Below are 16,187 nucleotides of genomic sequence, written 5' to 3'. Positions count from 1 at the left end.
GAACGCGATTGGTCGCTTTCGAAAGTTCGACGAGACATGCGGTCGTCGCGACTCGCGCCCGTGATTGGCTCACTCGAATGTGCAGAAAAACGTCAACGGCCACTACCGTTGTCGTGTACCTCGACAACCGCGAGGATCTCGTCCGTTCCAATCAAGGATAATCGTCGGAGCCCAAATTTTGCGCGGTGGTCGCGCGGACGAGAAAGAAGCTCGGGGATGAGAAGTTGAAAGGCAACACGACGGACGCACAACGCGACAGGTGGTGGCGCCATTTGCGCATTTTAAACGCCTCGACCGTTGGAGCGCGACGAAAACAACAAACATTATGAAGTGAAAAAGTACTTGTCATTGTGTGAAATTTTGAATCTACGACACACTGTGATAACCGTCGCCGAGTTGTCCTCTTGCCGCGCGAGAGAAATTTGCCGTCATCGTCGTCGTCGTCGATTAATTAATCTCCCTACGTCGTCGTGACGTTACGTGAAACTACGACAGTTGTCTATTTTTAGTGCGATTTTGTAACGTCGCTCTCCAACGAGAAGGTGCATCATATGTTCACTGTCCTCGTAATAAAGGTACTTAATCATCGTGCCGTTTCAGCATCGATTAATATTCTGTGTGCGTAATAGGGTTAGTCGTCTCCAGCGAATTTCTCTCTTTGAAAAAACTAAGAACATTCTAACTAGTAACATTTATATACAATTTTTTAAATAAACAAGCACGCAAATACTTTTTAAAGATGATAAAGTAGGTGCGCAGTTTTTTTACACTTGTAAAAGTAATTGATTGTATGTAAATAAGATACTCAAGCGAAATAAGAACAGTCGAAATAATTTTAAAATTAAAATTCACTCTTTTTTATCAGTTGTGATTAATTTTAACGTCAATTTGATTATCGTGATCTGTTTTGCTTAAGGTTAACATAATAGTTTTTTAAGTCGCTCTTCTTTCAGATTGATTAATTGAATGCAAAATGGAGTGCAAGCTTCTGTTAGTGACACTTATTCTGTCGCTCAATATTAGCGATGCCTCTATCCTGAATTGGTTAGGATGGGGAAGGAAGGTGGATGATGCAAATGTTCTGGTTGCCGATGGCGTACCCCTGATCTCAATTCCATATGAGTCGATGACTGAGGACGAGAAGTTTCTCCAGGAGGCCGCAAAGTTTATGACGGACATACAGGTCTCCTCGCCATTGGAGATATGTCAGCACAAGGTCATCATGAAGTTAAGGACCTCGTGCTCCGACATGACTGAGGAGGAGCTGGCCAAACTAAGCGTTAATCTTCTTAACTGTCAGTCTGCGGTTGAAGGCAGGAAGATGTTTCCTTGTACTGAAGAAATGGTGTGTGTGAAACAGGCCTTCTCTGCGCAAAAGACTTGTTAATTTTATTCTTTCATCTCTTTTACATTCCATTAAGGCTATTCTACAAATTTTCTTCAAACAGAATAAATATAATTGTAAATTATTGTAAGGCACAATTGTATGTCCATTTCTAACACAAATTAGCTTTTTCTAGTTTTAAAAATAAGGGAAGTCAAAATTGAAATTAATTTACATTATTGATTATACAACTGTTTACACTTGAAATTATGTTTAAACTGTTGTAGAGTGGCCTTGAATCTGATAAAGTTTATACAGAAATAATTGAATTATATCTATGAAATAGAAAGTACACTTTATTATATATTCTGCATTGTTTAATGAAAGCTCGCGGCTCTGGTATGTCTACCGACGTTTTATTTATTTAAACATCTATTTTTTATTCATGTTAATAACACAAGAGCATTAACTTACATTGTTGGTAGAACAGGATACACTATAGCGTGTCAGAACCCCTTGCAAATCAAGAGGGTAAATTCAGTGCATGTTCAAACATGCGCTTCCCCCTCCCTTTACTTTAGAGGACCTCCCCAAAGCTTCATGATTTCAGTTGCTTAGTATCGCATACGCTGTACTATCGCTCGAATTATTTTATCCGCAGATTTTTGTGCTGCATAACTTATTTTTAATTAAAAAGAATTTAAAATATATAAATAATTACTGAACAATGTAAAAAAACATGTGATCTTACGGAAATGTGTACATGTGACAAAATCACAGTCGTGTAACTTTGTTATGTAAGTATAAGAGTATGATTTCTGTCTTTTCTTTTTTAGTCTCTTAAACAATGCACAATTGACATGGATGCCGACATGTGGAATGCATATCATTTAATAAGTAACAGAGCGAGGGCGGTTTGTTACGCAGCTCGAAATACACAATTTCGTGCTCTTACAGAGTTGACTGTCAACAAGCTGATGCAATCCGCGCATTCTCAAATTGAGGCCCTCAACTCCTTGAAGGTAAGTTATACAGTGTTCGATTTTTGCTTTTTATTGTTAATATTAATTGTATTAAATATAGCAAGGCCAAGATCGTCTGGAAGAAAAAACAGAGGAAGCTGTGTCATCATTGACCGAAGGACACAAGGTACTTCTGACACAACAAGAGAACTTGAAGGACGCTCAAGTCACAGCTCAAAAACTTGTAACAACAAACCTGAGAGAGTTGTATAACGAAAAAGCATTAATACGATCTGGTCACGCTCAACTCGCTGCCATGACAGAAGAAATAAAAAATAAATTAGGTTGGTAATCTTTTTAGTTTATTATTTTTTAATATTATTATACGCAGAGATTGCGAGTACATTTAAGAATGCATATGTTATTATACAGCTAAAATATTTTTAATGTGCTTTCCAGAAAAAGCGCATTACGATCTTGAGCAACAGGCTATCGAACGTGGAGAAAATCATCAAGAGGTCCTGCAGGATTTGCTTAGCATACAAGAACAAGCGCGAATGATCTGGGAGAAAATTGAACATAGCACTAATCATATATTGGAACAACACGAGGAAACTATCCATCAATATGAACAAACAATGCAGATGCTCACCCAAATTAACGATACCATTCAGTATATTTGGAATCTTACTAATACTATGCGCGTGGAAGTCGACCAAAAATTGGGATGGATTACGGAATACATTGGCGATACCGGTACGTTCTTATATGAAAAAATATATTTGTCAAATGAGAGAACGCGATCCTATTTAATAATTGAATAAAAAGATAAATTTTATTAAATTAAGGCAATTCTTCAACAACTCTACTTTTTATTATATTATGTAATTACGTTGATTACGTTATGTCAAAGACAGATTTAGATTAATTGAGATGTTAATATACAAAATTATACTTACTATTTAGGTGAGCAGATGCAAAAAGCATATCGCATATTTTTACACATCATGTATTTATTAGTGGCGATGATAATCGCGGCGTTTTTACAAACACCGTTTTTAACCAGAGCTACCATTATGGGCGTTGTACCGGCGAATCTTTTTACGTACTTGAAACACGGCATGGAGGCCTCTCTAGATTTCACATCTGTGACGGTGTTAATATTCTTGATCACTGCAAGTGAGTATTATCACGCACATTGAAACACATAAAATATCTCTTAAAAAAATTAAAAGGCAGTAATTATGATATAAAATACGAATACTTAATGTAAAATTAATCGATTTATTTCTTTAATACAGTGCATTTTATAATGCTGGGAATACAACGTATAATTGGACCAAATACTTCAAAGGCGAAGATAGAGCTAATTAAGCTGATCCAGCAAAAAAATTTGAATGGAGTTGTTAATGACAATACAACGTTGTCGAATTCATCTGAATCCGTCCCGACAATGCAGCTACACAAGAGATTAGCAATAAAGATACAAGAACTCTATAACTCCATTGTTTCGCAAATAAATTACTACAGAGGTATTTTTCTACTTTATGATTAAAATTGTGCGAGAGAAATTGAATAACAGTCACTGTAATATCTAATAATTTTTTCAGGGAAATTGCAAATTTTGTTAGAATCAGTTTCTTCGTGGGGTGGACGCAATTTAAATGCGCACGAGGAGCTCTCTTGTTCATATCAACCGTCGAGGAAGATGCGCGAGGATATTGTTCATAACGGATTGCAGCACCCTAATTTCATGATGAAACGCTTGATAGAGTGTGATTCTTCTGATGATACACCAAAACTTATTAATGAAATGCAATACGAAGACAATTTCATAGATCATCATAATCATAACAGAACTGATTTTAACATCTCAGAGAAGTCGTTTGAGCCTGTTCGGCGCAACACGAACCTACCACGATCTAGAAGGTAAATAACTGCCACAAATCAGAAGATAAATTATTTAGTAGAAAGGGTAAATCGGGTAGAATAGCTAAGGAATACTTTTTAGCGGTACTCCCGTGTCGCTGAGATTTCCGTGTATGGGAATAACGAGAAATGGCAGGAGATGTCGAGCCCTTGTTTCACCTGGACAGAATTACTGCTATCATCATTCCACGGGCACATCTGTTAATAGTGTTCGTCTTAATTAATTGAAGAAGGATCAATAATTACGGATTAGTCATATTTATATATACATAATAATTACTCTAAAATTTACGACAGATATTTATTTTTTAGATATAATGTTTTTTAATTAGAAAATAATTCCAGAGGAATAAAAGAGCTCATAAGGGAAATAATTATTTCGGAAAGAAATCAATAATTAATTAAATGTAGTTAAATAATTTGCGAATAATTTTGTAAATATTTTCACGTTTGATAATGATACAATAATTTCAAGATATATCTTTGATCTTGATAATATTTTGAATATGTATACATATATGTTAAGTTAATTTATATATGACTTGTATTATTTGATCATTGTGATTTAAGTATATTTTTATATTAAGGCTATTAAAAACTATTAAGTATTTTTAATGTACAATTCGGATAATACGGATTTTAAGATTAAACTTTAAATGGTTCTGACCGTTCGAGCTTGAAAATGTATAAGTAATTTAATCTGTTAATTTGACTTCAAGTCTAAAAACACATTTTCTCTTTATGATAAATAATAATTTTCGCTCGAATTTCTCATAATGTTCGAATTATTCCAAGTTAAAGCTTTACAGTTAAAGCTTTGATTCAATTGAATTGATTAATCATTAGCTCCATTCGAACATTAGTATTTTTACTTTGAACTATTCGTACAATTCGATCTTATAATTTATTAAAAATCTTCTGTTTTAGCGTTAATAGAAATATACGTTTCTTCTCAATGATAAATATATATACAACACATACTTAAAAATACATATCTCTTATCGTTTCTGTAATAATGAATAATAATAATTAGTCTTGTGTTTAATGTAAGTAATATTTAATATTTATAATAAGCGGGCAGAATCTATTTTATAAGAATATATTAAAGTATATAAAGTTATGATATAAAATGATCTTGTAATTGTACGAAGCTCTGTAAATTAATTTAATATAAATATAAATTTTTATCATAAAATGTGTAAAAATCTTGTGGTTTTTCAAATGTAATTGTTCGGTTCTCACCGAAATATTACAGAAATATATATAAATTTTGGAAAATTAGCATATTCTATAAATATAATGCAATAAATGTATATACATTGTATTTATATAGTATTAAATTATTTTTTAATATTTTCAATTTTTATATATATGTATAAATATGCACAATTATATATATAATATAATAATAATATATGTATATATATAATTTACATTTATATATAAACTTTGAAATAAATTTATATAATTTATATATAAATTATGAAAAACCACAAGTAACAGTGGTGTGTCTTGTATTATCAACAGACTGCCATATTGAATTGCGTGCACACAGCATCACTTGTCAACTCCAGAAATTTTGCGTGTCTATCAAGACCTGCTCCCACTATCAAGTTGTGCAGATTGCAGTAATTTGCGCCGTAATCAAATATCATGAACCATTCGCTTGAAACAGAATCGGCCTATATATAAGTGATATTTTTGTTAGTCCAACGTTTTTTTCGGCAATTTAAACTTTAACGTTTTACATGTAATTATTGGAAAAATTTAATATCAAGTTTATCAAAGAATGCGTCGTTAAACGTTAGTGCGTGCATTTAATATACTTTTTAAATATCGTTTGTTTTATTATTTATTGCGGAATAATTTTCATGTTTAAATATAATTTTGTGGTATTGTTCTTTTCTTTAATTACTTTTTGCGGAATAATTTTCACATTTAAGTGTAATTTTGTAATATTATTTGTGTTTTTATTACATATTGCGGAATAATTTTTGTGTTTAAATGTAATTTTATAATATCGTTTATTCTTTCATTACAAATTGCAGAATAATTTTTATTTTTAAATGTAATTTTATTTTATCATTTGTGCATTTATATGCATATATGCAATCTACATATATCTATATATACATACACACATATAGCTACATATATATATATGTATATATACATACAAATATATATATCATATATATATAATAGATATATAATTTAATAAAATATAGATTCCCGAAATATGTGTTATTATTTATCTCTTACTTATTACCATCGTTAAATTCTTCAATCACCTTTTATAAGATTAAAACAAAACGGGATAAAAGTCGGGATTCAATCCGCAATTCACTGACTACAGGTCAGCTTCTTTCGCATGAAGCCACATGTATCAATCCTATTTTTATTATTTATTACAGAATCATTTTCATATTCAACTTACTTTAGCAAGACATGTATTGTTCACGTCTTGGAAGACAATTTCGATCCTCTCGAGTGAGTTCAGATTCAACGTTCTGTGCGTCGCTCTAATTACGTTATTCTCTACAGGTACATTAAGCTATAAGATCGTGAGAGTTACAAATCAGCGTTAATTAATGTAATGAGTAAAAGAAATGTTACTCTCACCGTATATAGACAAGTTCCGCTGCGACAAGCGTTCCAAGAAGACCAATTTGTTATTTGACGTTGGAATTTCTGCATTACATACGCGCAAGAATCGTCGAACTTCCTAAAATTAATGTAACTATCGTTTGAAAAAAGTGGTTATATAAGTCCATTCGATAAAAAAATATTTAAAAGTTTATAGGAAAATACATAAAAATCGCACATTATATTTTTTAGATCTAATTTTCTTATACACGATTGATTAAAATATCTTTTACTTAAAAATGTAATTACATTAAATTATTTTTGTTTATTAATCGGTGCAGTGACCCTACTTGATGTTAGCTTTAAAATATGCTCGAGAAGTGACCGAGAGTAATAAAATAACGAGCACGTCACGACGCGGCGGCGGTCTCCGTTCTCGTGGAGACGGAAAAGCGCGGATCGTATATTTTTCGGGCGGTGTCGTCTAGGCCGAAGCAAAATATACGGGCTCCACATTGCGCCGGCGATATTGAGTTTCTCTGTGTACATAACGCGTCGCGGGAGCGGTGGATACGTCGCTTCAAAAGAAACTTTTTGAAAGCTCTAGTCCTCGTAAAAACGACGCGACGATCATTCGCGTTAACTATAGCTGTAGGATGAAAGGGATCCGATCTCTCGGCGCTCGGGGGGGAAAAAAAGGAAATGATAATGGCAGCTATAGCAGAATGTGTAAATCCGTTCAAAAAGCTCTGAAATCTGTTCTATATCTTCCCTTAGAACTTTTCATACATGAATTCATATGTGACTTCTGAAATATTTTTAAGATTTTTCTTTCTATAATAAGAAAAAATATTTTTAATATTTTTAGGTTTCACAAAGATTTAAAAAGCTTGTTTAAATTTGAGAAGCGTGAATAATGAGTTACAGCTCTATTACTTTTTAAAGTAATTTGTCATTTCGATAAAGTGTTTGTGATGTCTTTATGTAATTACCATTTAACAATGCACGAAGCATGCAAGGGATATGGAAACAGCATCCCGCCGATTGCAAAACACAACAAGACTCCTAGTATCCCAGCAAGGCCGTAGGCGCAGTACTTGCATCTTCCCTTGGACGATGCAAGCGTTAAAGTTACCGAAGACTCATCGTCCGCTGTGCAAAACAATTAACAATAAACTCATCAAATGTATTATTAAAAAAAATTAAAGTACTATCTCACCAATACATAAAAGATAAACAAAGAAATTTTCAAGAAGAATATTCTCTTTTTACTAGTTTAATCTTTTATGATATAGAACAAAATTTTATTTATAAATAAATAATTTTTTATTTGAATACTAATTTATCTTGAATAATATTTTGTTTAAATCGAAATAAAATTCTATTTAAATGAAACATTATTCATGATATAAGAATATAAGTTTCATTCAAATATAATTTTATTCGTAGTAGATAAATTTGTATTCCAATAAAGAATTACTTTTAATTATAAGTAAAACTTTATTATTTATTATTTATTTCTTATTCGGAAAATTGCTCAACTCTGGACTTAAGAAAATTCAATTGAGACAAAATCTACAAAACGGCCGAGAAATATGAAGAAGAATACAATATTAATCTTTATTTGAAAACTCGATTTTGCATGAATCTTTACTCTAAAAATATTGATTGAAAAACCATTTGGCATGCATTGCGATCGAAGAGTTTTAAAGACAAGATAAACTAACCATTTTGTCCTGTGACATAATCGTCTTGCAATTTTGTCAATTTTCTGGTAGTTTGGCGAAAATAATATGGTGACGAACCGATCATCGCGTTATCTCCATGTGACGACATTTCGGTCCTCTTGACGCTCTTTGATGACCGGACCATATTACAGATCGATCATCTTTCATAAGAGGAGCGGAAAGAAAGAAAAAAACGTCCTTCTCCGAAATCTGTCCCTACACTAATGGCAGACGACTGTCGTTCCGCGTGTTTATTACTTGGATGCTATATAAATTATATTATAGTAATTACTTATAATAATTAATTAATAATATTGAAATCGACACAACAGTCTTTTTTATTATTCATTAGTTGGCCTTTATCCTGTTGTAAATAATAATATATTATTAAAAAATTAAACTATAATATATCTATATTTTGCCATCCTAATTTTCATATTAGTTGTAGTTGCTAATTATCAGAAAAACTAAAATTTCTTTTTTTTTATATATATAAATAATTTTCATAAAACTTTAATTTTTAAAATAAATTTTTACAAGTGTAATTTTAATCAGACAGGATTTTCATTTACATGTAACTTTGCAATTAAAAATGCAACAGCATATTACAACGGGATAACTAATAATAGCTCCAAACGAAAGTAGTTAACTTGTAGTCGGTAGATCTCAGATTTAATCCTGACTCTTATCCCATGTATGTCTTCGAAATATTTATCACTTATCTTATAAGACTCTATGTATAAGATCGAAGAAAGAAAATTGAGATTTTCTTAAATTGATAATCTTCTGCGTTTTTATTTTATCTGTTCATTCCTGATATTATTTGATTATATACTTGTATCACGGAGCATAATTTTAGACATTTTATTTTAATTTTAATTTTTTTAATTTTTTCAAACAAGAAAAAAATACACATGCCTTCTTATCATAGAATGGAAAAAAAAAGTTAAATCTATACATTGTATAACGTTTATAGACACACACGATACACTTTTGAAACAATGTCAACACATATTTATTTATCCGTTGGACGGTTAGAGAAATACTTTGAAAAGAGAAAAAATGTAAACACTTTTGTATGGCTCTCAAGATTTGATTGCTTTGAACGAACAGTGAAATAAACTCAGTAGATAGTATCAACTCACCCAGCAAACGAAAAACGATCGAAGTTCCGCACTCAGAAGATTTTACGAGAAGGAAATTGGAAAAAACCTACAATGGCGTTAAATTGTGTCGTTTTAGATCGTATGTATACTTATTTTGCAAGACGTATGTCATACATATTAAATATTAATTAAATCTCAAACAAAACGTTTTATAATCGTTTATTTACATAGAAATTCAAATTAATAACTTTATACATATGCACTTATATATGAGTACCTTTAAATATTAATAATTTTGTAAATCGTTCGCGTATATATGATATCATAAAAGTATTTTGATAATTTTATTTCAATTATTTATACAGTGGACAATGGAGAAACAATGACAAGTTCACACTTTATCGCCTGCCTAAAAATGATTGCTGAATGTAATGTTGCGGGACGTAAGGACGAAGGAATGCCTTCCATTATATTCACAAAATGTGATAAAGAGTCAATAAAGGTAATCGCTACTAATCTTTTTAATTATTTTACATCTTTCTCATACGCATACATACGTGTACATCTATACGCGCGTACGTGTTTATATACAATTACACACATATAAATTTATATAATTTATGTTACATATAGAGAAATTTAATTCGTGTAAGCGACAATAATGAATACAATATTATTATCGTGCGTAGCGATAAAACTTTAAATAATATTAAAGAGGCAATTAAAGAAATTGTTGATAATAGTATCTCTAATAAATTAAACGAATTGATATCAAGACTACAAGGAGAACCACCATTTACGCATTTTAAAGAGTAAAATCAGTAAACCTTTTTCCATTTATCCTGTTTATAATCTTCGAGCTTTTTTTATAATATTCACTTGTGTTCTCAGTTTTATATGTGGAATACGAAAACGGACATTCATCTTTAGTGCATGTAGCAATTCAAACAATGTTCATCATATTGTGTATTGCAAATATAAGATATTGCAAATAATGAACTGGATATACAAGCAAGAGGAAGCGACTATGATTGAGGCAAAGGACAATAAAAGCAACATTAGTTCTGCTGATGCATCAATTCACACATGCGCCCCTTCGTGTTCCAAATTCGTAGAAGAAACGGTAAAATATCTTTCACAATGAAACAAATTTCCCTGAGACTGCGTGATCGTAATCGATCCTCTTTACAGGAAAGAACCTCAATGGAGATAGAGATTCCTAAGAAATTAAGATCAAGTATTATGTTTTCCGTGGATATTGCATTAAATATAATGCGTAATGTAATACGTGAAGACGAAGTACGTACAGCAGATGTCAAGTTATCGGACAGCCACTGCAGGATACTGGCTGAAGACCTGTATTCCTCTACAAATGTGCCGTCTCGTAGAACTTCCGCTAAATATGGATATGCGGTGCTGGCCAGCGACGGGAAGGGCGTAAGGAAAGTACTACCATCTTCGGTAAGAATAACTTCAATCGGACACTGATTAACTTAAAGAGTAAACACGACTCGCGCGATTTCTCCAGCGTGGAGGAAATTATTAATTTTTCTACATTGTCTAACGCGTGACAAGGAATATTAGAGATCACGAATTGTGCGATAGAAATTTTGCAGAAGGCAATTTTGTCGATTAAATCAATTCTTGATTAAAGTTCAAGAACGCGTACAATTAATCTTCATGAGACATCACACTTTCTTTCAGTCCCCTGAAACTAGCGTTTTGACACCTGGCACATGCATGAGAATAAGAAGTGGAGCACCCATACCCGTTGGTAAGGATAACTGCAAATTACACGTATCTGGTTACGCGAAGAATTTAATTATGGGTTTTTTTTTCTGTGGTTGCAGGAGCAACGGCGGTCGTCAAACTTGAAAATACAAGGGTAACGGAAAAATACAAAAATAATGATCATAGTGATTATTTTAATAGAGATAATAAGGAATATGAGATTGAGGTCTTAACCGTCCCAGAAATAAACGAGAACATTAGGTACATGATATTACAAATAGTTTAATATTATTTGGCGTGTCTGTTAAAGGACTTGTTGTTTATGCTTTGTTCGCTGTACAAAACAATTTGTTTATTTTTCAAGAGATGCTGGATACCACATAAAGAGCAATCAGCTCGTTTTAGAAAAGTACAGCTATATTGGACCAATAGAAATGGGTATTTTAGACTTATGTAATTTCAAAACACTTCCAATGACAGCAGAACTATTGGTAGGTCTACTGTCGATCGGAGACGAGTTAAACGAATTAGAAAAACTCTACGAAAGCAGCAGTAAGATAATTCTACGTTCATTATTGGAAAAGAATTATTATGTTACAGACTACAAAATTTCGTCTTACGAGTAAGTGCAGCCGAAATTTAGTGTATCCTCTCTAATTGTAATAATTATTGCTCAGTTTGATATACAAATAATTAATCCCTTTTAATATAACGCTCATGTTCCCGCAGGTTGGAAGTTATGGTCGAGAAACTTCAGAAGGCTTTAAAAAAAATGTAATCGTGATAATAGGTCGAGTGAACGACAAAGAAATGTTGAAGACCATTTTAAAAGGACATTTTGAAGCTACCATACATTTTGGTTATTATCCTTCCTTCTTTTACAATGACTTAATCGTCAACGTGATATGCTAACGTGACACGATTTTCTTACACGACTATTTCTCTTTCTGCTTCAGGTCGCGTTAATATGAAACCAGGGAAATCGACGACGTTCGCCACGTGCATGCTCGAGGGCGAAAAGAAGTATATCCTGTGCATGTCGTCCAATCCGGCAACCGTACCCGTGGTCGCGCAAGTATTTCTTCTGCCACTTTTAAAGGAGTTACACTGTAATTTCGAAGAACCTATCAGCATAGAGACTCGCGTAAGACTCCCGTTTTCCTCTACATCCCGTAAGTGGACAGAGATGTGATCACTGACGCATTCCCGTCGTTTATCTTACAGATAAACTCGCAGCACGAGCTGCATTCGCGCCCGACATTTTCATGGGCCACCTTACATCAGACGGCAACAGGATTTTCAAAGGCTTACTGCTCGGAAAGTCAAAATCAGAACGTGATGAGAGTTGCAAAAACAAATGTGCTCCTAACGCTACCGCCACGCACGTTAAGAAAGCCGATGTTAAATGATGGAACTCTCGTACAAGCCACAGTTTCTGGCTTGAAATGATTTTCGTTAAGATATTCCTAATTTAATCAGTAAGAAGGCACGTTCATATACGACATTTGCGAGTTATTAATTTAATTATACTATATTTGATTATTATAGGACGGATGTTTAGGCTGCTTCACGATTGGCAATTTAGTGCCCATGTTATATCTATTACTTTTATATTATTGTTTAGATTCTCTATTGTTTTCTTTATTACTTATTGTTTAATCTCAGTTTATTAGAGAAAAAAAACCGAGAAAAACTTTTAGCATTACTTTTATTCTAAAATGTAATGTCTAATATATTATGTTATAAGCCTAAAACTAATTTTGGTAATTATTAATTCTGAATGTAATTGTTGAAACATATAGCAATTTTAGAGGAAAGAGATGTCTAAAATGAAATGCTTATATAATTGTAGTATTAGAGAAAATTATTTTAGTATAATTATTGTTGAAAACATTTTAAAAATTAATTAAAAAACTATTTTGTAATTATTGTAAAAACATTATAGCATAAAATTATATCATTAATATGTGTGAAACATATATACTTTAAATAAATAAGTTTACAAATTACAATAAAAAATTTCTTTGTTGCAAAATATAAGCATTTCTACAAAATATAATAATTATTGCGATAGTTTTTTATTCGGGGTATTAGTAACGCTAATTAATTTTCAAATTGGATATTTTCTTTCAGCCTATTGATGATATTGCTTTTTCAATGCGGCGGAATGTATAAAAGATTACGGAACGATATTTATTTGTTTAATAAACATATAAAATTGAATTTTACAGACTAATTATTTGTCAACCATATTATCAAATGTTTCCATTAATATATTATTTGTATTTTTAACGTAAATAAGATGTCACAAAACAGCTTTCCATGCGCTTAGATCGGTCGATCTTTTTTTCTTATCAACCTTTTTTACGATACTTCAATGACGCGCGATGGCCCTCCTTAATGAATACCCCGTTAAAACGCGTCCCATAAATGTACCGGCTTGGCTACTAGGCCTTTTTTTCATAAGTTCTCGATTCTAATTTCCTTCCCCCCGTTCGCCGCTCTCTCTTTCGATGTACGAATTATCACGCATCGACTGTGCAAAGATAATTAGTAAATTCTTAAATTATATAACAAGAATTTTAAAATAAATGTTTAATTTTAAAAATTAAGAACTCTTTCGTTACTTTTAGGACAACTGCAGATTTGATTTTTGCAGGAAGCTGTGTTTTGACTATGGCAAACTGTAACAGAAACGACGTTAGTTAGTTTAAAGCCTTACTTGTCCTGTCTCGCATGGGACACCGGCGGGGAAGACATCAGCGGTTGAGATAAGAGAAGACGACATGTCGGCCTGACAGCTGGCGGTGACGAGAGATCCGGTTCACACGACATTCCCGAATCGCCCTCCTTTCTCCCTCGTCTTCGCGAGAAGAAGCTGCGGGAGAAGCTTCGCGAAGAAACGTTGCGTTTTTCTTGCCGTTCTCCATTCTTCTTGTGCCTTTGTTTATCCGTCGCGCAAGTGCAAACAGTTACCCTCAGCTTCGAAACGCGGCTTTTTTCTCCCGCGAGAAACACTTCTGTATGCCTCTGTGTAATTGTGGCGTTCGCGGATACGAATCAGCACTGTTAATACAGTAAGAGCTGCAGAGCTAGTAAATAGAATGGAGACACTGCCTCCATTCATTCCTCTTCTTTGGTGACCCACATTCATGGAAGTATTATATGTCCTACCTCTTCTGCAGCTTTCCTTTTTCCTGTCGCGATCAGTCTTGTCATTAATCGTGTGCTCGTCACCTTTTATCATCAAGCATATTAAAACATTATTAACCATCTTATTTCTTCACTAAGCCATCAATTTTCAGTGGACTTTCAAATAAATTATTACATTATATTACGCGATAAAAAACAATAAATATAAATTAAATAAATTAAGAATCCCTTCAAAATCTTAAAATATTAGAAGAATATAATCGGCACATTGAAAGATTGCACCAGCCAAAATTTTCGAGCATTTCAATTTCAAGTGTCTTATTATTCTCTTCTTTTACTTATGTCACAAGCAGAAATATTGTATTTAATAATAGGCTGTAGACTGTAGACAATTTACAGTATGCTGTAACGTAAATTTCTGCATAACTCTTTCGCTTGCACAACTTTCGAATAAATTCCCCGTTGTCTCTCGTCGGTTCTTTCTCTCGCGAACCAATCGGCGCGCGAGTCAAGGAGGAAATAGACGATACGACGGTGACGACGAGCGACTCGACGCCTCGCGTCGACGTTAGATTCCATTTACCCTTCCGCCCGGGGGCCGTCGTCGTGGTGCTCCTTTTCGCGGCAAACCCGTCCGTCGCTCCCTCGTCCACGTGCAAGCTTGACAGCCATAAAGACGGACCGACATCTGGCCTGACGCGCGCACTTTGTAGTCTCCTACCTATGCGTAAAAGGAGTCTCACGTCATCGTCAGCCTTTGCCGACGCACGGGATTGACAGGGCGAATCGTTGACGTCCTTCCAGGAGTCCCCGCAAAAGATATACAGTGAGATCCCGAGACGTTACGCCCGCGCCGCACGGCGCTTGTCACGAGCCCTTCGACCCTGAGTTCGAGCTCGATTTTCCCCCGGGTAAGGATTTTTGCGAAACTTACTTATTGTTAGTACTTCTGGCGGAAAATTTTTCTCACGACATCTTAAAATATTTCTAAAAACTGTTAATACTTGAAATTTATAAAGATTTTTTTAAATACTAATTTATTATTTATATGTAATCAATTATTTTAAAAAACAATTAAAATTTAATTAAAGGACTCAAAAGAAATATAAAGTGAAAGAAAGCTCAAAATAGTTTTGTGAATGAACCTTTGATTTTAAAAGTCAACAAAATTTCGAAAAAAAAAACGAGCTTTTATCGATGTCATGCATGAATTTGTCTATTTCTTTATAAGGTTGAAGGACCGGTTGGCGAGAGCGGTTCTTTTGAGGTTTCCGATAAAATGGAATCAGACGCGTAGCGGAAGAAACGAAAGAAGGGATTCCCGCACACGGGACTCTCCCTAGAAATTTATAATTCGAACCGCCTGTCGGCAGCTAATTTCCTGTTCGGGGAGGCGTGTCTACGACCATAACGCTTTCTCGCAGTTAACCTGGACGGCTAAAGATGATTCGGTTGAGGGAGAAAAATGGAGAGAGGAAAGAAGCAGAGAGAGAGAGAGAGAGAGAGAGAGAGAAAGAGATGGAAAAGGAAAAGCTGTATGAACTCGAGACTTCGCCTCTCTTCTCTTCGCACTTTTTTCGGAAATGTTGGTCACAGCACTTCGTCGGTCGGAAAGCAGCTGCTCTAGCTGCTCCAAGCTGTACGAAGAAATGATAATGAAATGACGAAC

General features: G+C 33.6%; 3 protein-coding genes across 6 annotated transcripts; 2 read left to right on the top strand and 1 right to left on the bottom strand.

Moving 5' to 3' along the window:
* Window positions 1-118: 118 nt before the first annotated feature.
* LOC105836728 (protein brambleberry) lies at window positions 119-5,410 on the top strand. Of its 4 annotated transcripts, none has more exons than XM_012680961.3 (9): window positions 119-259; window positions 954-1,345; window positions 2,161-2,346; window positions 2,408-2,630; window positions 2,746-3,042; window positions 3,253-3,465; window positions 3,588-3,818; window positions 3,897-4,215; window positions 4,298-5,410. In XM_012680961.3, the coding sequence occupies exons 2-9, from the start codon at window positions 974-976 to the stop codon at window positions 4,437-4,439; spliced, it is 1,983 nt and encodes a 660-aa protein (XP_012536415.1). In that variant the 5' UTR covers window positions 119-259; window positions 954-973; the 3' UTR covers window positions 4,440-5,410. The 4 variants fall into 4 exon arrangements, with proteins under 4 accessions (XP_012536415.1, XP_012536413.1, XP_012536414.1 ...); XM_012680959.3 differs by having other exon boundaries at window positions 119-575; XM_012680960.3 differs by having other exon boundaries at window positions 119-630.
* Window positions 5,411-5,609: 199 nt separating this feature from the next.
* On the bottom strand, window positions 5,610-8,804 carry LOC105836711. The gene is made up of 5 exons (XM_012680933.3): window positions 8,529-8,804; window positions 7,794-7,953; window positions 6,838-6,940; window positions 6,653-6,769; window positions 5,610-5,897 (listed from the first exon to the last, which is right to left on the bottom strand). The coding sequence occupies exons 1-5, from the start codon at window positions 8,671-8,673 to the stop codon at window positions 5,736-5,738; spliced, it is 687 nt and encodes a 228-aa protein (XP_012536387.1). The 5' UTR covers window positions 8,674-8,804; the 3' UTR covers window positions 5,610-5,735.
* Window positions 8,805-9,078: 274 nt separating this feature from the next.
* LOC105836710 (gephyrin) lies at window positions 9,079-13,588 on the top strand. The gene is made up of 7 exons (XM_036292502.1): window positions 9,079-11,095; window positions 11,339-11,408; window positions 11,485-11,626; window positions 11,730-11,987; window positions 12,061-12,224; window positions 12,322-12,509; window positions 12,590-13,588. Exons 1-7 carry the CDS (start codon window positions 10,721-10,723, stop codon window positions 12,812-12,814), a joined length of 1,422 nt encoding a protein of 473 aa, XP_036148395.1. The 5' UTR covers window positions 9,079-10,720; the 3' UTR covers window positions 12,815-13,588.
* The last annotated feature ends 2,599 nt before the right edge of the window (window positions 13,589-16,187 follow it).

Source organism: Monomorium pharaonis, chromosome 9, assembly GCF_013373865.1.
Source record: "Monomorium pharaonis isolate MP-MQ-018 chromosome 9, ASM1337386v2, whole genome shotgun sequence".
Lineage (NCBI taxonomy): Eukaryota > Metazoa > Arthropoda > Insecta > Hymenoptera > Formicidae > Monomorium > Monomorium pharaonis.
This window is presented reverse-complemented; position numbering and strand designations above follow the sequence as displayed.